The following is a 15,909-nucleotide window of genomic DNA, read 5'->3' on the forward strand; positions in this document are numbered from 1 at the left end:
GCCAGCCCACCCATCCCAAAGGTGATGCCTTTGCTGCTCAGTGCTGCAGTGCCGTGGCACGTTCTCAGAGCCTCTGGAGGGCTGTCAGATGCAATGAAGGCAGGACAAGAACTCGTCCAATGTTCTGAAATTGCCTGGCAGATTGATGCAAGGGTGGCCTCCCTCTTTGCACTTGGCTCTCCTCATCCGTGGGAGCGCTCGTGGTGCCGGGGACGGCAGGATTCATAAAATAACGAATAAAAGTAAAGAAATAAAGAAATGCAGCACAGGAGGGGAAAAAAAACCAAGCCAGGGACTCCACAGCAGGCGATTAACCTTTGAAATCCAAGCTGTGCTGCTGCTAATGAACAGCACCCTGGAAGATCTGAATTCCCAGCCACTTCCCAGGTGGATGTGCCGGGCCGGATCCGACTGCTCCTAATGCCTGGAATGCCAAGGAAACGCTTTCCATCAGCAGCTGCACGGATCTCCTGCCACCCATGGGAATGGAGGGTGTGAGAAAAGCAGGGTGAGCTCTGCAGAGCACTTCTGGCATCTCCTCACCTTCCCCAGGAGCTGTTGTGGCCACGGGACAGGATCCTCTCCAGGGAATGACACGGAACAATGGTTTGGAATATGGGTAAGGAAGAGATTCTCCTCTGGGAGGGTGGGCAGGCCCTGGCACAGATTCCCAGAGGAGCTGTGGCTGCTCCTGGATCCCTGGAAATGTTCAAGGCCAGGCTGGATGAAGCTTGGAGAAACCAGGGACAGTGGAAGGTCCTGTGTCTGGGAGGAATGAGATGATGATGAAGATGAAGAAGATGAAGAAGATGAAGAAGATGAAGAAGATGAAGATGAGGTTGATGATGATGATGATGATGATGACTATGATGATGTTTCAAGTCCCTTCCAACCCAAACCATTCCATGATTCCATCACCCAAGCTCCGTGCACAAAAAGGGGGTGGTGCCATTGAGCCAAGAGCAGACTGGTGGGAATTTCACATTCCCATAAAAACACAGACTGAAGTCCCAAGGGACCTTGGAAGTGGACAGGGCTCTCTTTGTCTGGAGGCAGCACAACCTCAGCTCCTCCCAATCTCTGCTCCCTGAGAAGGGACACGATCCAGGGAATGGGATGTCTCACAGCAGGGTCAGGTTGGATTTCAGGGATTTCTTCCCCAGAGGGTGCTGGGCACAGCCCCGAGGCTGCCAGAGCTCCAGGAGCCTTTGGACACCGCTGGGATTGTTGGGGTGTCTGTGCAGGGCTGGATGATTCCTGCGGGTCCCTCCTAACTCGGGAAGTTCTGTGATCCCAAAGCTGTCCCAGAAGCCCGGTGGGGTTTTGTCTCCAGCCTGGCACCTTCCAACCGCGATTCCCTCATCCACAAAAGCTGGACAATGATGCTCCACTGCCTCAAGAGGGCTCCGTGAGACTTCTCTGCAGAGCTTTGCCGCGTCCCAGCACGAGGGGAGCGATCCCAGCAGGACCAGCCCTGCTCCATCTCCCTCCCCACGGCTCCATTCCCCTCACCCTTCCCACACACGCAGCTCTGATCACTGGAGCTCCCATCAGCTCCAATAAAAACCTGTTTTCTGTGTCCTTCTACCTGCAAAGCCACCGGTGCCTACGGAGAAAGTTGGGAAAATAAACAAAGCAAGAAGCCATGAACAAATTTTATAAAAGGGATTGGGCATTTCCCTATGGACAGGGATGTTTGGGATGGGCTTCCCTGGGGCTGCTGCTCTGGTTTGTTTGCAGTTTGATGAAACCAGACAATGGCCTTAAAAATGTGCTCGAAGTCAAGAGCAGAGAAGCTGCTGAAGATGTTTCACTCTGAATAAGCAGTGGGAAGGGTTGGTGGGACAGGTTTCCTAGAAAAGTTGTGGATGTCCCATCCCTGGAAGTGTCCAAGGCCAAGTTGGATGGAGCTTGGAGCATCCTGGGATAGTGGAAGGTGTCCCTGCCCGTGGCAAGGTGGTAGAACTGGATGAACTTTAAAATTCCAAACCATTCCAGGATTCTGTGCTTGTGTTTTGCAGGGATTCAGGGCCCAGCAGAGCCCTTCCCATGCTGCCACCAACAGGCACAGAGCACAGGCCTCCCTGGATTCCCTAAAAACTGCTTGGAATAACATGGAACAACTTGGTGGGAGCAAGGAAAACAGAGCAGCTCCTAAACCCTTTTAACTTGGGGAATGGCTTCCAGATTTGGGAGGATGGAGAAGACGACAATGGCAACAGCCACAGCTGGTTACAGCCTGGAGAGGCTCAGAACTTCCCACCTGGAATACTCTGGGAGCAGGTGCTGGGCAGCATCCAGAAAACTGTGATCCCACTGTGTTTTTCCTGTCAGGATCCCAGATGGAGCCATTCTCCCTCCCCTCCGCCCCAGCAGCACACGGTGTCTCTGGGTCACCGTGCCCAGACACCTCCTCCTGCTCCCCACCCCGAGCCTTGCAGCCAATTCTCGCATGAGGTGGGTTCTCAAATCACCCATAATTCGCCCACAATTTTTTGCACCAAATCTGGGAGCCCAGAGCCATTTTTTCTTGGATTTGGACCGTGCCTCAGCCCCTGGGACACCGCTGGGAGCAGAGGGCTTGGGTGAGGTGTCACCAAGTTGGGCTCTGACACTCCACGCCTCATTATCCCAGCGTCCCAGGCACGTGGAAAAACTTTTCCAGGTTCCACTTCCAAATTCCTCCCCCTTTTTTTTTTATTGGGCAGTGCCTGCGAGCAGAGCTGGCAGGAATCTGCCGCTCCGCAGCCAAAAAAGCTTCGGAATCTTTATTGCCATTGGCTTTGAGATGCCCTAAAGCCAAGCTTTTACAAGGTAAAATCCAATAAAAGGCAGCCAGCTACAGCTCTCCTTTGTTAGCAGCAAGGCTGTAATTATCCCAATTCGCCTTTATGGGACTGATTGGGGACACACTCCATGTGATCCCTGGATTTTCTCCCTGCTGACTGCCTCAGGTTTTCCCCCAGCTCCCATCACGGCAAAATCCAAGGGCTGACAAAGCTGTATCCGCCTGACAAAAGAGTATCCATGCAGAAATGAGGGATGAATGGCCTATTCAGAAGGCACTGACAAGGTGTATTTCCCAATTTTAGAACTTCTTGTGGAACAACGAAGCATGATTCGACAGGGAGCTGACAGGGACAGCTCAATCCCTGCTGGATTTGGACACTTTGCTGTAATTCTGATTTGGCGTTGCACAGCTGAGGTTGTTTTAGCTGAGTCCTGGGGTTTTTTTTTGGGGAAGAAAATAAGTCTCAGCCTAAAATAGGGGGGAGTTAAAGCACAGGAGTGGAGAGAAAATGAAGCAGCAGCAGCACTCTGGAGGGTTGTTTGTCATGGTCCTGAGCAGTGCTTAATCCTGGGAAATTCTGCAGAGCCTCTTGTCCTGTCTTTGGGTGGTTCTGCCTTCCCTCCTCATTCCCAGTCGGACAGACCATGGAAGAGAGGAGGAGCAGCTTTAAAAATAACCCTGACCTGGTCATGACCCTGCAGGGAAGGTTTTGGGGGAGCCTTTGATCCCAGAAAAACAGACCCTGGCCTTGTTGGGATGCGTTTCCTGTGCCTGACACGGAGGTGACACGAGAAGTTCCCGAGCACACCTTGAGAAAAGAGTGGAAAATCCCCATTTTTTCCAAGAAGGAAAAGCCCAGAAGAACAGAACTTTGCCAGGGGGACCAAGTGGAGATGCTCCCATGTCTCATCTCCCTGGCCCATGGCACAGCCCCTCCGCTCCCAAACTGTCCTCAGCTCCAGCAGCGCCATCCCAGCGCTGGGAAGAATGGCACCATTCCTCTTCCCTCCCTCCAAACACTCCAATAAAATCCTACTCACACTATCTGAGAGCAAATTAAAGCATTTGGAGCCTTCAGGGACACTCTAATTTCTTCTTCTTTGTTGCTTTTAGTATCGCCTGATAGTTTAAGTCTTATTTGAAGGTTCAGATCAAAGAAGAAATTTCTGCCTGGGTTATCTCCAGCACAACCATCAGACCAAAAGTATTTCCATCACAAAAATTCCTCTTTATACCAATAATTCCCGGCCAAGGAGCAGCCAGGCTCTGAGCAGACACATCCAACACACACATTGCAGCTTGGCACACCCCAGCAGCACTTCCAGGAGTCCCACACCCCAAAGGCTTCTCCTGCTCCTCACAGGATCATCTTCAGCCTCATTTCCAACAAGGAAAATCCTCGTTCCTCCTGACACCGCTTGGGAGTCGCCCCAAGTCCTGCTCCAGGAGCACCTGAACCCCGGGGACCCGCTGAGGTCACTCACCTGCTCGTGGTACTCGATGCCCATGCTGAGGGTGTTGATGAGGATGGCGATCATGATCCCGCGGTTGAAGTATTTGCTCTCCACGATCCTCTTGAGTTTGGTGCCGAACGCCTTCCACAGCTTGATCACCTTGTTCCTCTCCTTGGCTTTCTTCTTCTTCCTCCTCCTCCTGCCCCGCTGCTGCTGGAGCTGGTCCCGGTGGTCCCCGTGCCGCAGGTCCTGCGTGAACTCGTAGACGCCGTTGCTGTCGGAGTCGCCGTTGCTGTCGGAGTCGCTGAGGGCGAACTCGGGGTCATCCAGGAGGCTGGCACAGAAGGGACAGTCCTGCAGCTCACAGCTCAACCGTGGGCCAGCAGCGCTGGGCAGAGCCCCGGCCGCGCTCAGCCCCGACAGACGGCTGGGTGTGCGGTGGAGACCTGTGGGGACACGGGTGCTGTGAGACACCGAGAGACACCGAGAGACACCGAGAGACACCAAGAGACACTGCTGAGAGCCATCAGACACCAAGAGATGCCAAGAGACACCAAGAGATGCCAAGAGATACCAAGAGACACAGAGAGACTGAGAGATGTCACTGAGAGCCACCGCTGAGAGCCACCACGAGGCACCTCTGAGAGCCACCACGCACCGAGAGCCACCAAGAGCCTCTGCATCTCAGGAGACATTGTGCACCAAAAGCCACCACGCACCAAGAGCCACCGAGTGCCACCATATGCCAAGGTGACGTCATTCTCCCTTGTCCTGTTGCTCCCTGGGAGCAGATCCTGAGCTCCCAGGCTGCCTGCTCCCACCAGGGACTTGTGCAGGGCCAGAAGGTCTCTGGCCCTCCTTTGCTCTAGGCTGAGCCCCCACGACTGCTCCTCACCAGAATTATTCTCCAGACCTCAAAAAAGCCTTCCATCCATCTATCCTTCCAACCAGCTCTGCTTTTGCCTCGTTTTCCCCTCTTGGTCCCTTTTCCCACCCATGGGCTCTCCATGGAGTGTGGCCCTCATGTTGTGTCCCAGGCTGAGGGAGGAGTGACTGGCCCATCCCTCCCTGTCCATCATTCCAAATTATCCCTGAGCAGGCTCCCGTCATTAACGATCTCTGAGCGCTATCAAGCTGCTCCATCCAATTTATCCACCACTGCCATTTAGTTCCTAACGAGGAGGGAGAGGGAGAAGGGACCAAAGGTGGCTGCAGACCACGGATCACAGCTCGGAGAGCCACGGAGTCCCCTCAGTCTCCTTCAGCCTTTAATAAAGCTCAGGTGAATTTGCTGGGTTCTGAAATCAAACACATGTTTTGTGGTGTGAGGAGGAACGCTGGTTGTCCTGGAGCTAGGGAAGGGGAGGACAGGGGTGAGAGCAACTGGGATGATTTGGGTGGAACAGCACCCAGATTTTATTTCCTCATCTTTAGGAATCCAATCCTTAAGTTTCCTCATATTTAGGAACCTTACTCTCAGTCTCCTCATATTTAGGAACCAGATATTAATGGCAGGAAAATCCTCCAGCAAGAGCACATTACTGGGAGCACGGGATCCTTCCCACGGAATTCCACTTAAGCATCAGCTCCTTGAGATTCAGGGGTGTAATGCAATTTTCCCCTCTCACAGAACCATGGGAAAAAACCTCTAAGCTCACCAAAACCATTAAAACCCAGCACCATCAAGCCAGATGCGCCACATCCACGGGGTCCCTGTCTGGAGGTGGGGTGGCGACCACTTGGACCCGTTTTGGAGAGCCCAGGCTAAAAGCAGCGGCTGCTCCTGGCTCTGAGCCCTGGAGCCTGGAGCTCGCCCAGCAGGAATGCTGATTCCAGCCACGGCACCAAACCAAGCCAACGCATCCCTCCGCTGGAAAACTGGGATGTGACAAGAGTCAAAGCACGTTTTCCTTGCCTGAATGTCACAGGGATATCACAGTGGCCTCCAGAACAGCCTTGGAGGTCGGGCCTGGCTCCTGGGCATTGCGTCAAAGCCACCGCCAGGATCGGGAATGTTTTGCCCCTTGTGTGGCGTTCCTGCTCAGGACTGAGCCAAGGAGCGAAGGCTCAGCCCAGCCCCGGGAGCAGCACAGGGAGGGGGGTTTGCCAGCTGGCTTTTAATGCTATCAAAGTGTTAAAAATGATATGAAAAGCCCTGGCGCCGCAGATGTCTTCAAAATACCAGAGTCTCCTTGGCTGCCTGCTAAAATAACCTCCAGCATTGCAGGGCACGGGAACACGGGGAACAGGCTGTACTCGGAGCTCTTCAAATCCACAACAAAGGAGGCAGGAGAATGCTCTCTCCCACCACTGCATCCTTCCCAGCAGACACCAACCTCGCCTCCAGCTGGGGCTGGGAGAGCCCGGCCTGTTAATGCTCCTTAAAGCTCTCAATTATCACTTCTGTGCTCGCCTTGCACTGAACACGCTCTGCTTGTTGACTTGGGAGTGGAGAGAGAGAATTAAAGGCTCTTTGTTCCCCCAAAGAGGCTGAGGGAGAGCTTGGGATTCTTCCTCAGGGCTCCTTTGCTGAGCTTTGGGGATGGAGAAATGGGAACTGGGGGCTGTGCCTGGCAGAGCTCCACCCCAGCGCTTAAAGGTCATCCCAAAGCCTGGAAGTCACATCCAGCACTCCTGGTGCAGAACAGACCCTGACTCAGCCCTGCAGGAGCGGCTGAACGGGAGGAAGGGCCTGGAAAGAGCCAGATCCATGGGAAGGGAGAGCTGGGGGTCTCACAGGGTCTCCAGCTCTGCCCCGAGTCCCTGCCCAGCCTGTTTCTCTCAGGGGATGGATGAGCAGCCTCTCCCCACCTTCCAGCCCTTCCCAGCTGTGAGCACACTTCTGGAAGAGACAGAACAATTCCAGGAGATTTGTTTAAAGCGTTTTGGCATCCTCTGGGCTGAAATCCCTCTGTGGAAAGAGGACACTGTAATTGCATTATTAATGACAACTCAATCTAATCCCAGCTTTCAAAGAACCACCCCAGGCTACGGGAAAATCTCCTAAATCACTGAATTGGCTCGGGATGTCACAGTTGGGACTGAGATTTGGGCCTTTCTTCTCCTAAAAAGGACCCCAGCAGCAAGCAGGAGCGTCCAAACTCTGACTTCAACAGTTCTCCTGCTCCTTTCTTTCCCAGTTCCAGCCTTCTGCAGAGCCTGTGTTTTTATCTCAAGGTAAAAACGCATTCTCCTAAAACCCTTCATTAATTTGCAGAGCTGAGGATGAAGCAGTGATTTATCTAAAGTCCTTGCTGAACAACAGAACTGTTGGCAGTAACCTTGCCCCCCGTGCCAAGCTCCCGAGCGTTCGGAAGCGTCTGCCCGAGGCGGTTTCTATAAACAATCCACTTTTACCCTTTTGTGTGGTCCTTAAAAACAACAAAAATTAACAAAGGCAAGCCACCCAACCCCTCTGTCGAGCCAGCTTTCCTGTGATCCCCCCCCAAGCCAGGCTTGGTATTTTTTCAACACATCCATCACCAGGGTAAATATTTGTGTCCATGCAGACGCAAATAAACAGTTTTGGAAAACACAGGCATTGAAAAAAAAAACCAACAAATGACGAGTTTGGCTTAAAGAGATTAAAAAATAGAAGGATCTTTGTGACTTTTCACTGTTGGAGGGCTTAAGAGTATTTTGCAGCTTTTAGCTCCAGCCACGAGGACTGGAAAAAAACCATTTTATAAAATAGAAATCCAAGTGTTGCGTGTAATCACTGCTCCAGTGGGTGATTTATATGTGAGGGGAGATAAAACCTCACTGGCTCTGCTGGGCTGCCTGCGTTTGTGCAGAGAGGATGGGACAGAGGCACTCAACAGCTCCCCAAAATGCTCCCCCAGATTGAATGGAGCCCCAAATCTGCAGGAAAACTCAGCCCCGCATTTCTTCTGCACACAGGAAAAGCTTGAGGTGTGCAGCTCTGCTCCTGTCCTCCCTCCACACGTCCTCTGAGAACTGAACCTGCTGCTCTTCCTTGCCAAAAAAGAAATTCAGAGGCTCCAGGGCCCATCAGAGCAGAACTGGAGGTGTCTGGTTCGAGTTCCTTCAGTGCCTGCCTGTTTTGAATGTCTGAGCTTGCTTTATCTCACGTTTCTCCCGCAGATTCCACCTGCTCATCCTTTTCAAGGCAGCATCTCCCAGCCCCTGGGGGTTCTCTGCTGGAGCTGGCAGCCCCAGCATTCACTGGAGGTGTAATCCCAGGGGCTGCAGAGTCCTGGGTTAGGGTGGGAAGAGTGGGAGCGCCTCCAGGGTATCACACAGCACACCAGAGCTCAAATCCTGATTCTGTAACCATGGCAAAGAGGCCTCCAGCAGTGGCCTGGACCATCCACCACAGGAAATCCAAGGATTTACCTGTCCCACTTCTGTCTCCAGCACACTCACAACTACCCCAACCCCCAGCACCCCACAGGTGCCATTAAAACCATTACCCTTCTCCCAGTTATCCTAAACAAAAAAAACCCAGCTTGGCTGCCCTTACCATGCTCTCCCACCAGCTGCTGCAGCTTCCCGTACGAATCCAGGCCCAAACTCCCCGGGCTGTTCACCACGGCCACTGGAGAATTCCCGTTTTTCTTCCCTTTGGGAAGGGGTGCGGAGCCACCCTTGCCACTGGGGGAGGGCAGGATGGTGGGGTAGTTCATGCTGCTGTGGGTGCCCAGCCCGGCTGCCTTGCTGCCCGTGGTGGCACCGGTGCCCTTGCAGCCCCCGGGAGGCCCCTCCACGTGGCAATCGGCGTGGTAGACACTGTGCACGGCCTCGGCATCGGCGCGAGGAGCCGCCGGGCCCTGCGGCCTGGGCGAGGCAGGAGGGGGAAGCATCAGCTGCCGGCCTGGCTTCATCACCTCCAGCTCCAGCTCGCAGATCTCGGGGTTGGCCCGAGGCCCCCGCGGGCTCCCGTTGCTGATGTGGTAGTGGTGGTGGTGGTGGTGGTGGTGGTGGTGGATCAGGTGGTGGATGGAGGTGATTCTCCTCCTGCTCCGCTGGCTCTGCCCACCGCTGCCGCTGTTGGGGTTGACTTTTTTGCGGCGTTTGCTCTGCCAGTTGTTGTAGAGGCGGATTGTCCTCCGCTTCACCTTCCTGAAGATGTGGCAGATGTACTTGAGCAGCTCCTCGTAGCAGCTGCCCGGCTCCGAGAAGCTGGCGATGGTGCTGTCGTTGGACAGGTAGCGTGCCCGCTGCTCCTGCATCAGCTGGTTCTCCCGCTGCTTGGTCTCCGAAAACTGGGTCGCGATCACCACCAGGCACAGGTTAATCATGAAGAAGGAGCCAACCTGGGGAGAAAACAGGGAAAGGAGTCAGCAGAGATTGCATGGAGAGAGGGAAGATCCTCGCTGCCATGCGCTCGGCAATCCTGGGGTTTCCAAATGCACCAAATCCCTGGCTCTGCTCGCCAAAAATGCACTGTCAATTGAGCTGCTAAATTTGCTGTGAACAATGATCAATTATTTCAGCAGCAGCCCTCTCTCCTCTCCTCCCCTCCAAGCCATGCCATTCACCACTAGCACAGGTGTAGGAAGCACACACAGTCCCCAGCACGGCGCTGCTTTGGGCCTTCACAGAATCCCAGAATGAGCCAGGTTGGAAAATCTGACCTTTGAGATCATCGAGTCCAGCCTATGGCCCAACACCTCCTCATCAACCAAACCATGGCACTGAGCACCATGTCCTGGCTTTGTTAAACCCAGCCAGGGATGGTGGCTCCATCCCCTCCCTGGGAGGACAATTCCAGCGCCCAACCACTCTCACAGGACTCATCCAACCTTCCACAGAATCCCAGAATGAGCCAGGCTGGAAAATCTGACCTTTGAGATCATCGAGTCCAGCCTATGGCCCAACACCTCCTCATCAACCAAACCATGGCACTGAGCGCCACGTCCTGGCTTTGTTAAACCCTTCCAGGGCTTGTGTTTTCCATCCAAGGATGGTGACTCCACCCCACACCTGGGCAGATGATTCCCAGTCACTCTTAAAGGACTCTTCCACCCTTGACCATTCCACAGAATCACAGAATAAACCAGGCTGGAAAACATCTTTGAGATCACTGAGTCCAGCCTATGGCCCAACACCTCCTCATTAACCAAACCATCATTAACCACATCTAAGCTTTGTTAAACCCGTCCAGGGATGGTGGCTCCACCCTCCCCGGGAGGACGATTCCAGTGCCCAATCACTCTTTCAGTGAAGAATTCTATCCTGAAATTTGGCCAACCTGCAGGGAAAGATGATTTCAAGTCTAATTTGTGCTGGTTTGAAGCATCCTCTTCTCTTCTTCAATCATTTCACAGCCCAAAAGAGTGTGAAATCATTTTGGGGGTAGAGTCAGGGCCCACAGGTCTGTGACCTTGTGCTCCTTTGAGTCCCTGACACAGAAAATCGTCCGTGGGATGTGGGTGCTCCCGAGGGGCTGGTTCAGTGTCTGGGTGGGCTGATGTCTTCTTGGCTGGCACCAAGTTCTCAAAGTCCCAAGGACAAGAATGTGATGTGGCCTAAAGCTGTGTTCTCCCCTCAGCTGTGGAGCCCACAAAGGGATCTTTCACGCCCCAGGTTCCTAAATCAGCCAAAGGGAAATGTCAAATACTCCCAGCAGCGAATTTGTGCCCTGAGGGGTGAGAAGGGAGTGACCTCAGGGCACCCCTGGGCACGGGTGGGTCGAATCTGGAATTGTCTGGTGGATCCCCAGGGAAGCTGTGAGGAGATGGTTTGTGGTGCTGCTCTCCAGAGTGGAATATCAGCCTGGACACTGCCAGAGGAGCAGCGAAGGCGCCTTTCCCAGCTCCAGCTGACTTGGCCAGGAGTCACCTTCTGGCTTTTCCACATGGATCCACTTGGAGAGAGAGGCTCAGGGGAGTGGAGCGTGAATCTCTGCTCATGGCCATTGCTACAGCTCAGAAATCCCTGACTGCTCCAGGGCACTCCCACCCTGCTCTGATCCAGGTTTTCCCACTGCTGGTGGGAACTGGTTTGACTTCCCAAGGCCTCCAAACCCAGCCTGACGAGGACAGGGTTACCTGTAAGGACTGTCCAGTCACAAAAGCACTTTTTAAACACCTCCATCCCATGTCCTGCCTGAAATCTTCACTGTGCCTTCCCCTCCTGCCTTAAACATTTCACTTTTCCACTTCTTGGAGGAGGTTGCACCCTTTGGAAAACCAGAACCTTGTGGAGATGGAATGGCTTCTGGAGCCACCCCCCAGCACCTCTGGCAGGTGATATTTTGTTTTTAGGAATGTGAGAGCTCAGACAGCTGGATTGATGCAATGAGAGTTATTATTATTTAAAGGGTTCCAGGTGAAATTCAAAGGTTTGAGGGCTCTCCAAAGAAATGAGGCTCCCTCTGGCACATTGAGGCGGTTAAAGGAGGAAAAGTTTGGATTTTTTGGCACAGGCACATCCAGGTGAAAAGACCAAGAGTTGGAAGAGGAAGAGGGAGGAAAAGCCCTGAATCCTGCCTGGCTCTTCCCTGTAGAAAAAAACAGGGAACAACTTCACCCCCCAAGGAAAAGCAATACCTGCCAAGTCGTACTTACTATGATAAGCAATATAAAATATATAAAATTGTAAAAAGAGTGTGCATCCATCACGTAATACATGATGTCCACCCATCCTTCCAGGGTTATCACCTGCAGGGAGATAGAGAAACAGAGTGTGAGGACAAAAGTCACCCAAAAAGTTATTAAATATCGATTTTCCCATAGTGCCAGGTACCGGTCGCTCCGCAGAAACTCTTGGGATCCATCCAGAGCTCCGTTCCCAGTTGGTTTGGGAGAGAAGGAAGGACTTGCCTGAGGTTCCTACAGGAATCTGGTACAGTCAAAACCATGAAACGTTCAAATAAACCACCTGAAACACTGGCTCTGAGGCAAAGAAATTCCAAGGAGGGATTATAATCCCAAAAAACACCCCAATTTCCCTGCAGAGATCTGGAGTTTTACCTAAAGCTGCTGGTTTTGTAATGTAACCCAGAATATTCCTGTATTTTTAACTTCATTTTGTTTCTGCAAAGCCAATTTCCTTGTGATTCCTCCTGGCTCAGCATTCCAACAGCACCACCACTATCATAGTGGGAGAGCATCTGAATGGAAGAGAGGCTTTAATTAAATGTAGACTTGATTTAAGGCTCGTTTTCTCAGCCTTCCTTCCACTAAAAAAAGCAGCTGAGGGTTTAATTAACACCACCCAGGCTGTGTGCAGAGCAAAGCGAGCTCTACCACGTAATTTACACTTTTTATTTAGATAAAACACCCCAAACTTCCAACACTTGGCTTGCTACTAGAGCTGAAATTCCATCCTGGAATTCCAATTCCCATCAGAATCCGAGCTCCTGGGTGAACTCGCTCCCAGTGACATCCCCTGCTCACCACCTCACCTGAGCCTGGCAGGTCTTGGCAAACCCCACAGCTGCTCCTGCCCCCAGTTTCTGTAGCCTCATTCCTGATTTTCACCAGGTTTGCAGGGAAGGAGTTGCAGCGGGAAGAGAAGGCTCAGAGCTGGTGGCTGTAGGGGATTTTCTGCCTTCCATGTCCCCAAAAGCTGATCCACACCCCCCTCGCTCCCGAGGCAGTGAATTAAACCTTGCAGGGAAGTCAGGCATGAATCCACGAATTCCCTGGGGTTTTTTTTTTACTCGAGGAATAGAAGGAAACTCCTGGATAAGGATCTCCAGGACGTGACCACACGTTCACACAAGCAGAACCCGCAGAGCAGCTCGGGGCTGCTGGAAGGGAAGCGCTGCCTCTTTGGGATTTCTCACCCTAAATTCAAAACGCTGATGTTTTTCCCAGCGAGTCTTCCAAGCTTCTTCCCGTGTGGAGGCTCGTGGAGGTTCACCCTCACTGAGTGAGGAGGCAGCACAGCTAAAACCAACCAACCTCATCTGCCAGGGAGGAGAGAATTTGGGAAATGTGTCTCTGCAGCTGCTTCCCCGTGTCAGGTCTGACACGTCGGCTGCTTCTACAAACCTCAGCCACCCCTGCCGCTCCTCCTCACACCCCTCAGCTGTTCCACATCCCAGCCTCGCGGATCTGCCAGCACTCAGCACAGCTCTGCTTCCCAGAATTCCAGAATTCCTTACTGCTGCAGGTTGGAAAGGACCTTGAAGCCCATCCATCCCACCCCTGATACCTTCCGTGATCCCAGGGGGCTCCAAACCCCGTCAAACCTCGCCTTGGACACTTCCAGGGCTGGAGCAGCCACAGCTTCTCTGGGAATTTCATTCCAGTCTCTCCCCACCCTCACAGGGAAGAATTTCTCCCCAAAATCCCATCTAACCCTGCCCTCTGCCAGCTTAAAACCACTGCCCTTAAAACTTGTCCTGCCACATGCGGCTTTAACAAAACCCCAGAGAATTCTCATGGTTAACCCCAGGGATCAATCCCTGGCAGGTTTTTATCCCCATTTTTCCCTGTGGTGCTGTTATTCCCATGGAGTGGGAAGGGGTTAAGCTGCCCTGGGTGTTCATCCGTGAGGAACAGCCCAGCAATCAAACCCCTCCTGCCCTTTCCTGCCTCTCCCTGAGCTCATTTATAGAGAACAAAGTCCTTTAGGGGCAGGTCCTGTGCACAGCCGAGCCTCCCGAGGCCCTTGGAGGGAGAACAGAGGGGTCAGGAGGTGACACAAGGTGACACCAAATCCCTGCCTCTGACCCAGGAACGATTCCCTCTGTGCTGCCCAGCTCCCCTCCCTCTCTCCCTTCCCTCGGGATGCTCGGGAGCTCCTCCAGCCATTCCCACTGAGGGATGAAAAACCAGCCCAGGGACCCCAAGAATATGGGGTGCAGCTCCAGGCTGGATTTGGATTTCCATCCTCAGATGGAATGGATAAAACCATTAAACACAGAGTGAAAAATAAAAACAAAGGAGTCACCTGAGGGCTCTGGCCTACTCCGAGGGCCAGCAACCCTTGGAGGGATATTTTTGTTGCAAGAGAGGCAGCGTTTCCCACAAGAACCAACCAACACTCTCCCCTTCCTCCTCTGGAGGGTGAAAATGCTCATCCAGCTCTCCAGATATCCCAGGTGTAATTAGGATTTGTGTTTCTGTAAAGCAGAGGGACGCAGGAGGGACAATCCTGGCCTGCCAGGCTCCGGGAGCAGCAGCAGCTCTCCTGGAAAAGAGGCGGCTCCCAGACATCCTGCGGCGTTTTTAATCCCTGGAGCTCTGGGGAAATGCAGGACAGCACATGCACAGCCTCCTGCAAGGGCTGGGCTTCTTCCAGCCTCATTCCCGATGGATTTCCAGCACTCCTGAGGACTTTCCAAGGTCATTTTTCCCTGATCCAAGAGCTCACTGCATACCCCCAGCAAGGCCCTGGTGGAAATGGGGGCCAGAGCACCAGAACTTGCCCACAGCTGCTTTCTAAGCCCCCATTTAAGGCCTTTAACTGGTTCTGGATCCCAAACCAAGGCACCTGCACGCTTTGATCCCACACATTTCTCCTCAGACCGGCTGGACTCGTGGCTGCCCCATCCCTGGAAGTGTTCCCGGCCAGGCTGGATGGGCTTGGAGCAGCCTGGGGGAGTGGAAGGCATCCCTGGACGGGCTTTTTCCCAGCCCAAACCCCAGTGGCATTCCATGGAGCCAGAGGGAACACCAGCAGCTCTCCCAGGAATGTTTCCTCAGCACTGCTTTGCTTATTCCACCGAGGAGAAACGACTTTCTCAAACTCTCTTCATTCCCACCCTGATTAATCCACTTAGCTGCCCCTCCAACCCCTCCAGCGACATCTCCCAAAGCCCTGGAGCACCTTCCTCCTGCTTCCCAATCCCAGCAATCCCTTCTCAGTAATTAAACAATCGCTTCTCAGTAATTAAACCCAGCTCAAGCCCTGCTTGTTCACACAGAGCCCTCTCCAAAGGCTCCCGTTCAAAGCCTCCCACCGATGCATCCCACAATTATTTATCAGCGAGATAAGAGGCTGAGAACTCGCTCCTGACTCTGCTGTGGTGGGAAAGCTGTGCAAGGCACAGGGAAATTAGCGGCTGCAGGGCCAGAGCTGGAAGGTTCCATGATTGGCAGGGTTTGGTGGAGGCGCTGCTCATGCTCCACACCTGGGGAAAAGGTTTCTGCCTTGCCAGGAGCACAGAGGTGTTCTCTCACCCCACTCAGCTCCTGGGTGATGCTCAGGTCCTTCTCTGCTCCTCCAGTTCTTTACCCCTTCCCCAGGGTTGGGGTAAATCGTTTCTCTCCCATTAACACCAGTAAATCTCTCAGTTTTGTCCAATTCTCTCTCCCCCTACCTCAAGATTTTAACAGAAAACTCCGTCAGACAGGTTTGGATTTCACTGATCCTCAGCTTGAGCACTCCCTGAGCGCCTCACTCACAGGATGAGAGAGGATAAACCCCAATCAGATTTCATTTCTTTAGGTCTTCACTGACTCTGATCCCCCCTGCTCTGCTCACGCCACAGTAATTTCATCAGCTGTAATAAAGATGCTCGTCTGATTTATAGGAGAGTAATTGAGGACAGAATCAGATCTTCTAGGCAAGCTAATCAGAGTCAATCTAAAACTCCAGAGTGAAAATCACGAGGGAAATGGAGATTAAAGATGCTGGCAATTAACTCAGACCTCCTCAGTGCTCCCAGGGAGGCAGCAGGTTTACATTGCTTTTTCTGGGGTCACTTCAGAGGTTGCACAGAGCGACTTCTTTTATTGTGTCGAG

General features: G+C 52.9%; 1 protein-coding gene across 3 annotated transcripts in view; it reads right to left on the minus strand.

Annotated features, from left to right (window-relative positions):
- The window catches only part of CACNA1H (calcium voltage-gated channel subunit alpha1 H), a 151,465-nt gene that overhangs the window by 63,996 nt on the left and 71,560 nt on the right, over positions 1–15,909 (minus strand). For all 3 annotated transcript variants that reach the window (XM_086854955.1, XM_086854956.1, XM_086854957.1), the window contains 3 exons: positions 11,778–11,870; positions 8,729–9,521; positions 4,276–4,691 (listed from right to left, as the gene is read on the minus strand). In XM_086854955.1, coding sequence (XP_086711081.1) covers positions 4,276–4,691; positions 8,729–9,521; positions 11,778–11,870 — 1,302 coding nt within the window. The remainder of the gene's footprint in view (positions 1–4,275; positions 4,692–8,728; positions 9,522–11,777; positions 11,871–15,909) is intronic.

Source organism: Cyanistes caeruleus, chromosome 17 (genome assembly GCF_971803275.1).
Source record: "Cyanistes caeruleus chromosome 17, bCyaCae1.hap1.1, whole genome shotgun sequence".
NCBI lineage: Eukaryota > Metazoa > Chordata > Aves > Passeriformes > Paridae > Cyanistes > Cyanistes caeruleus.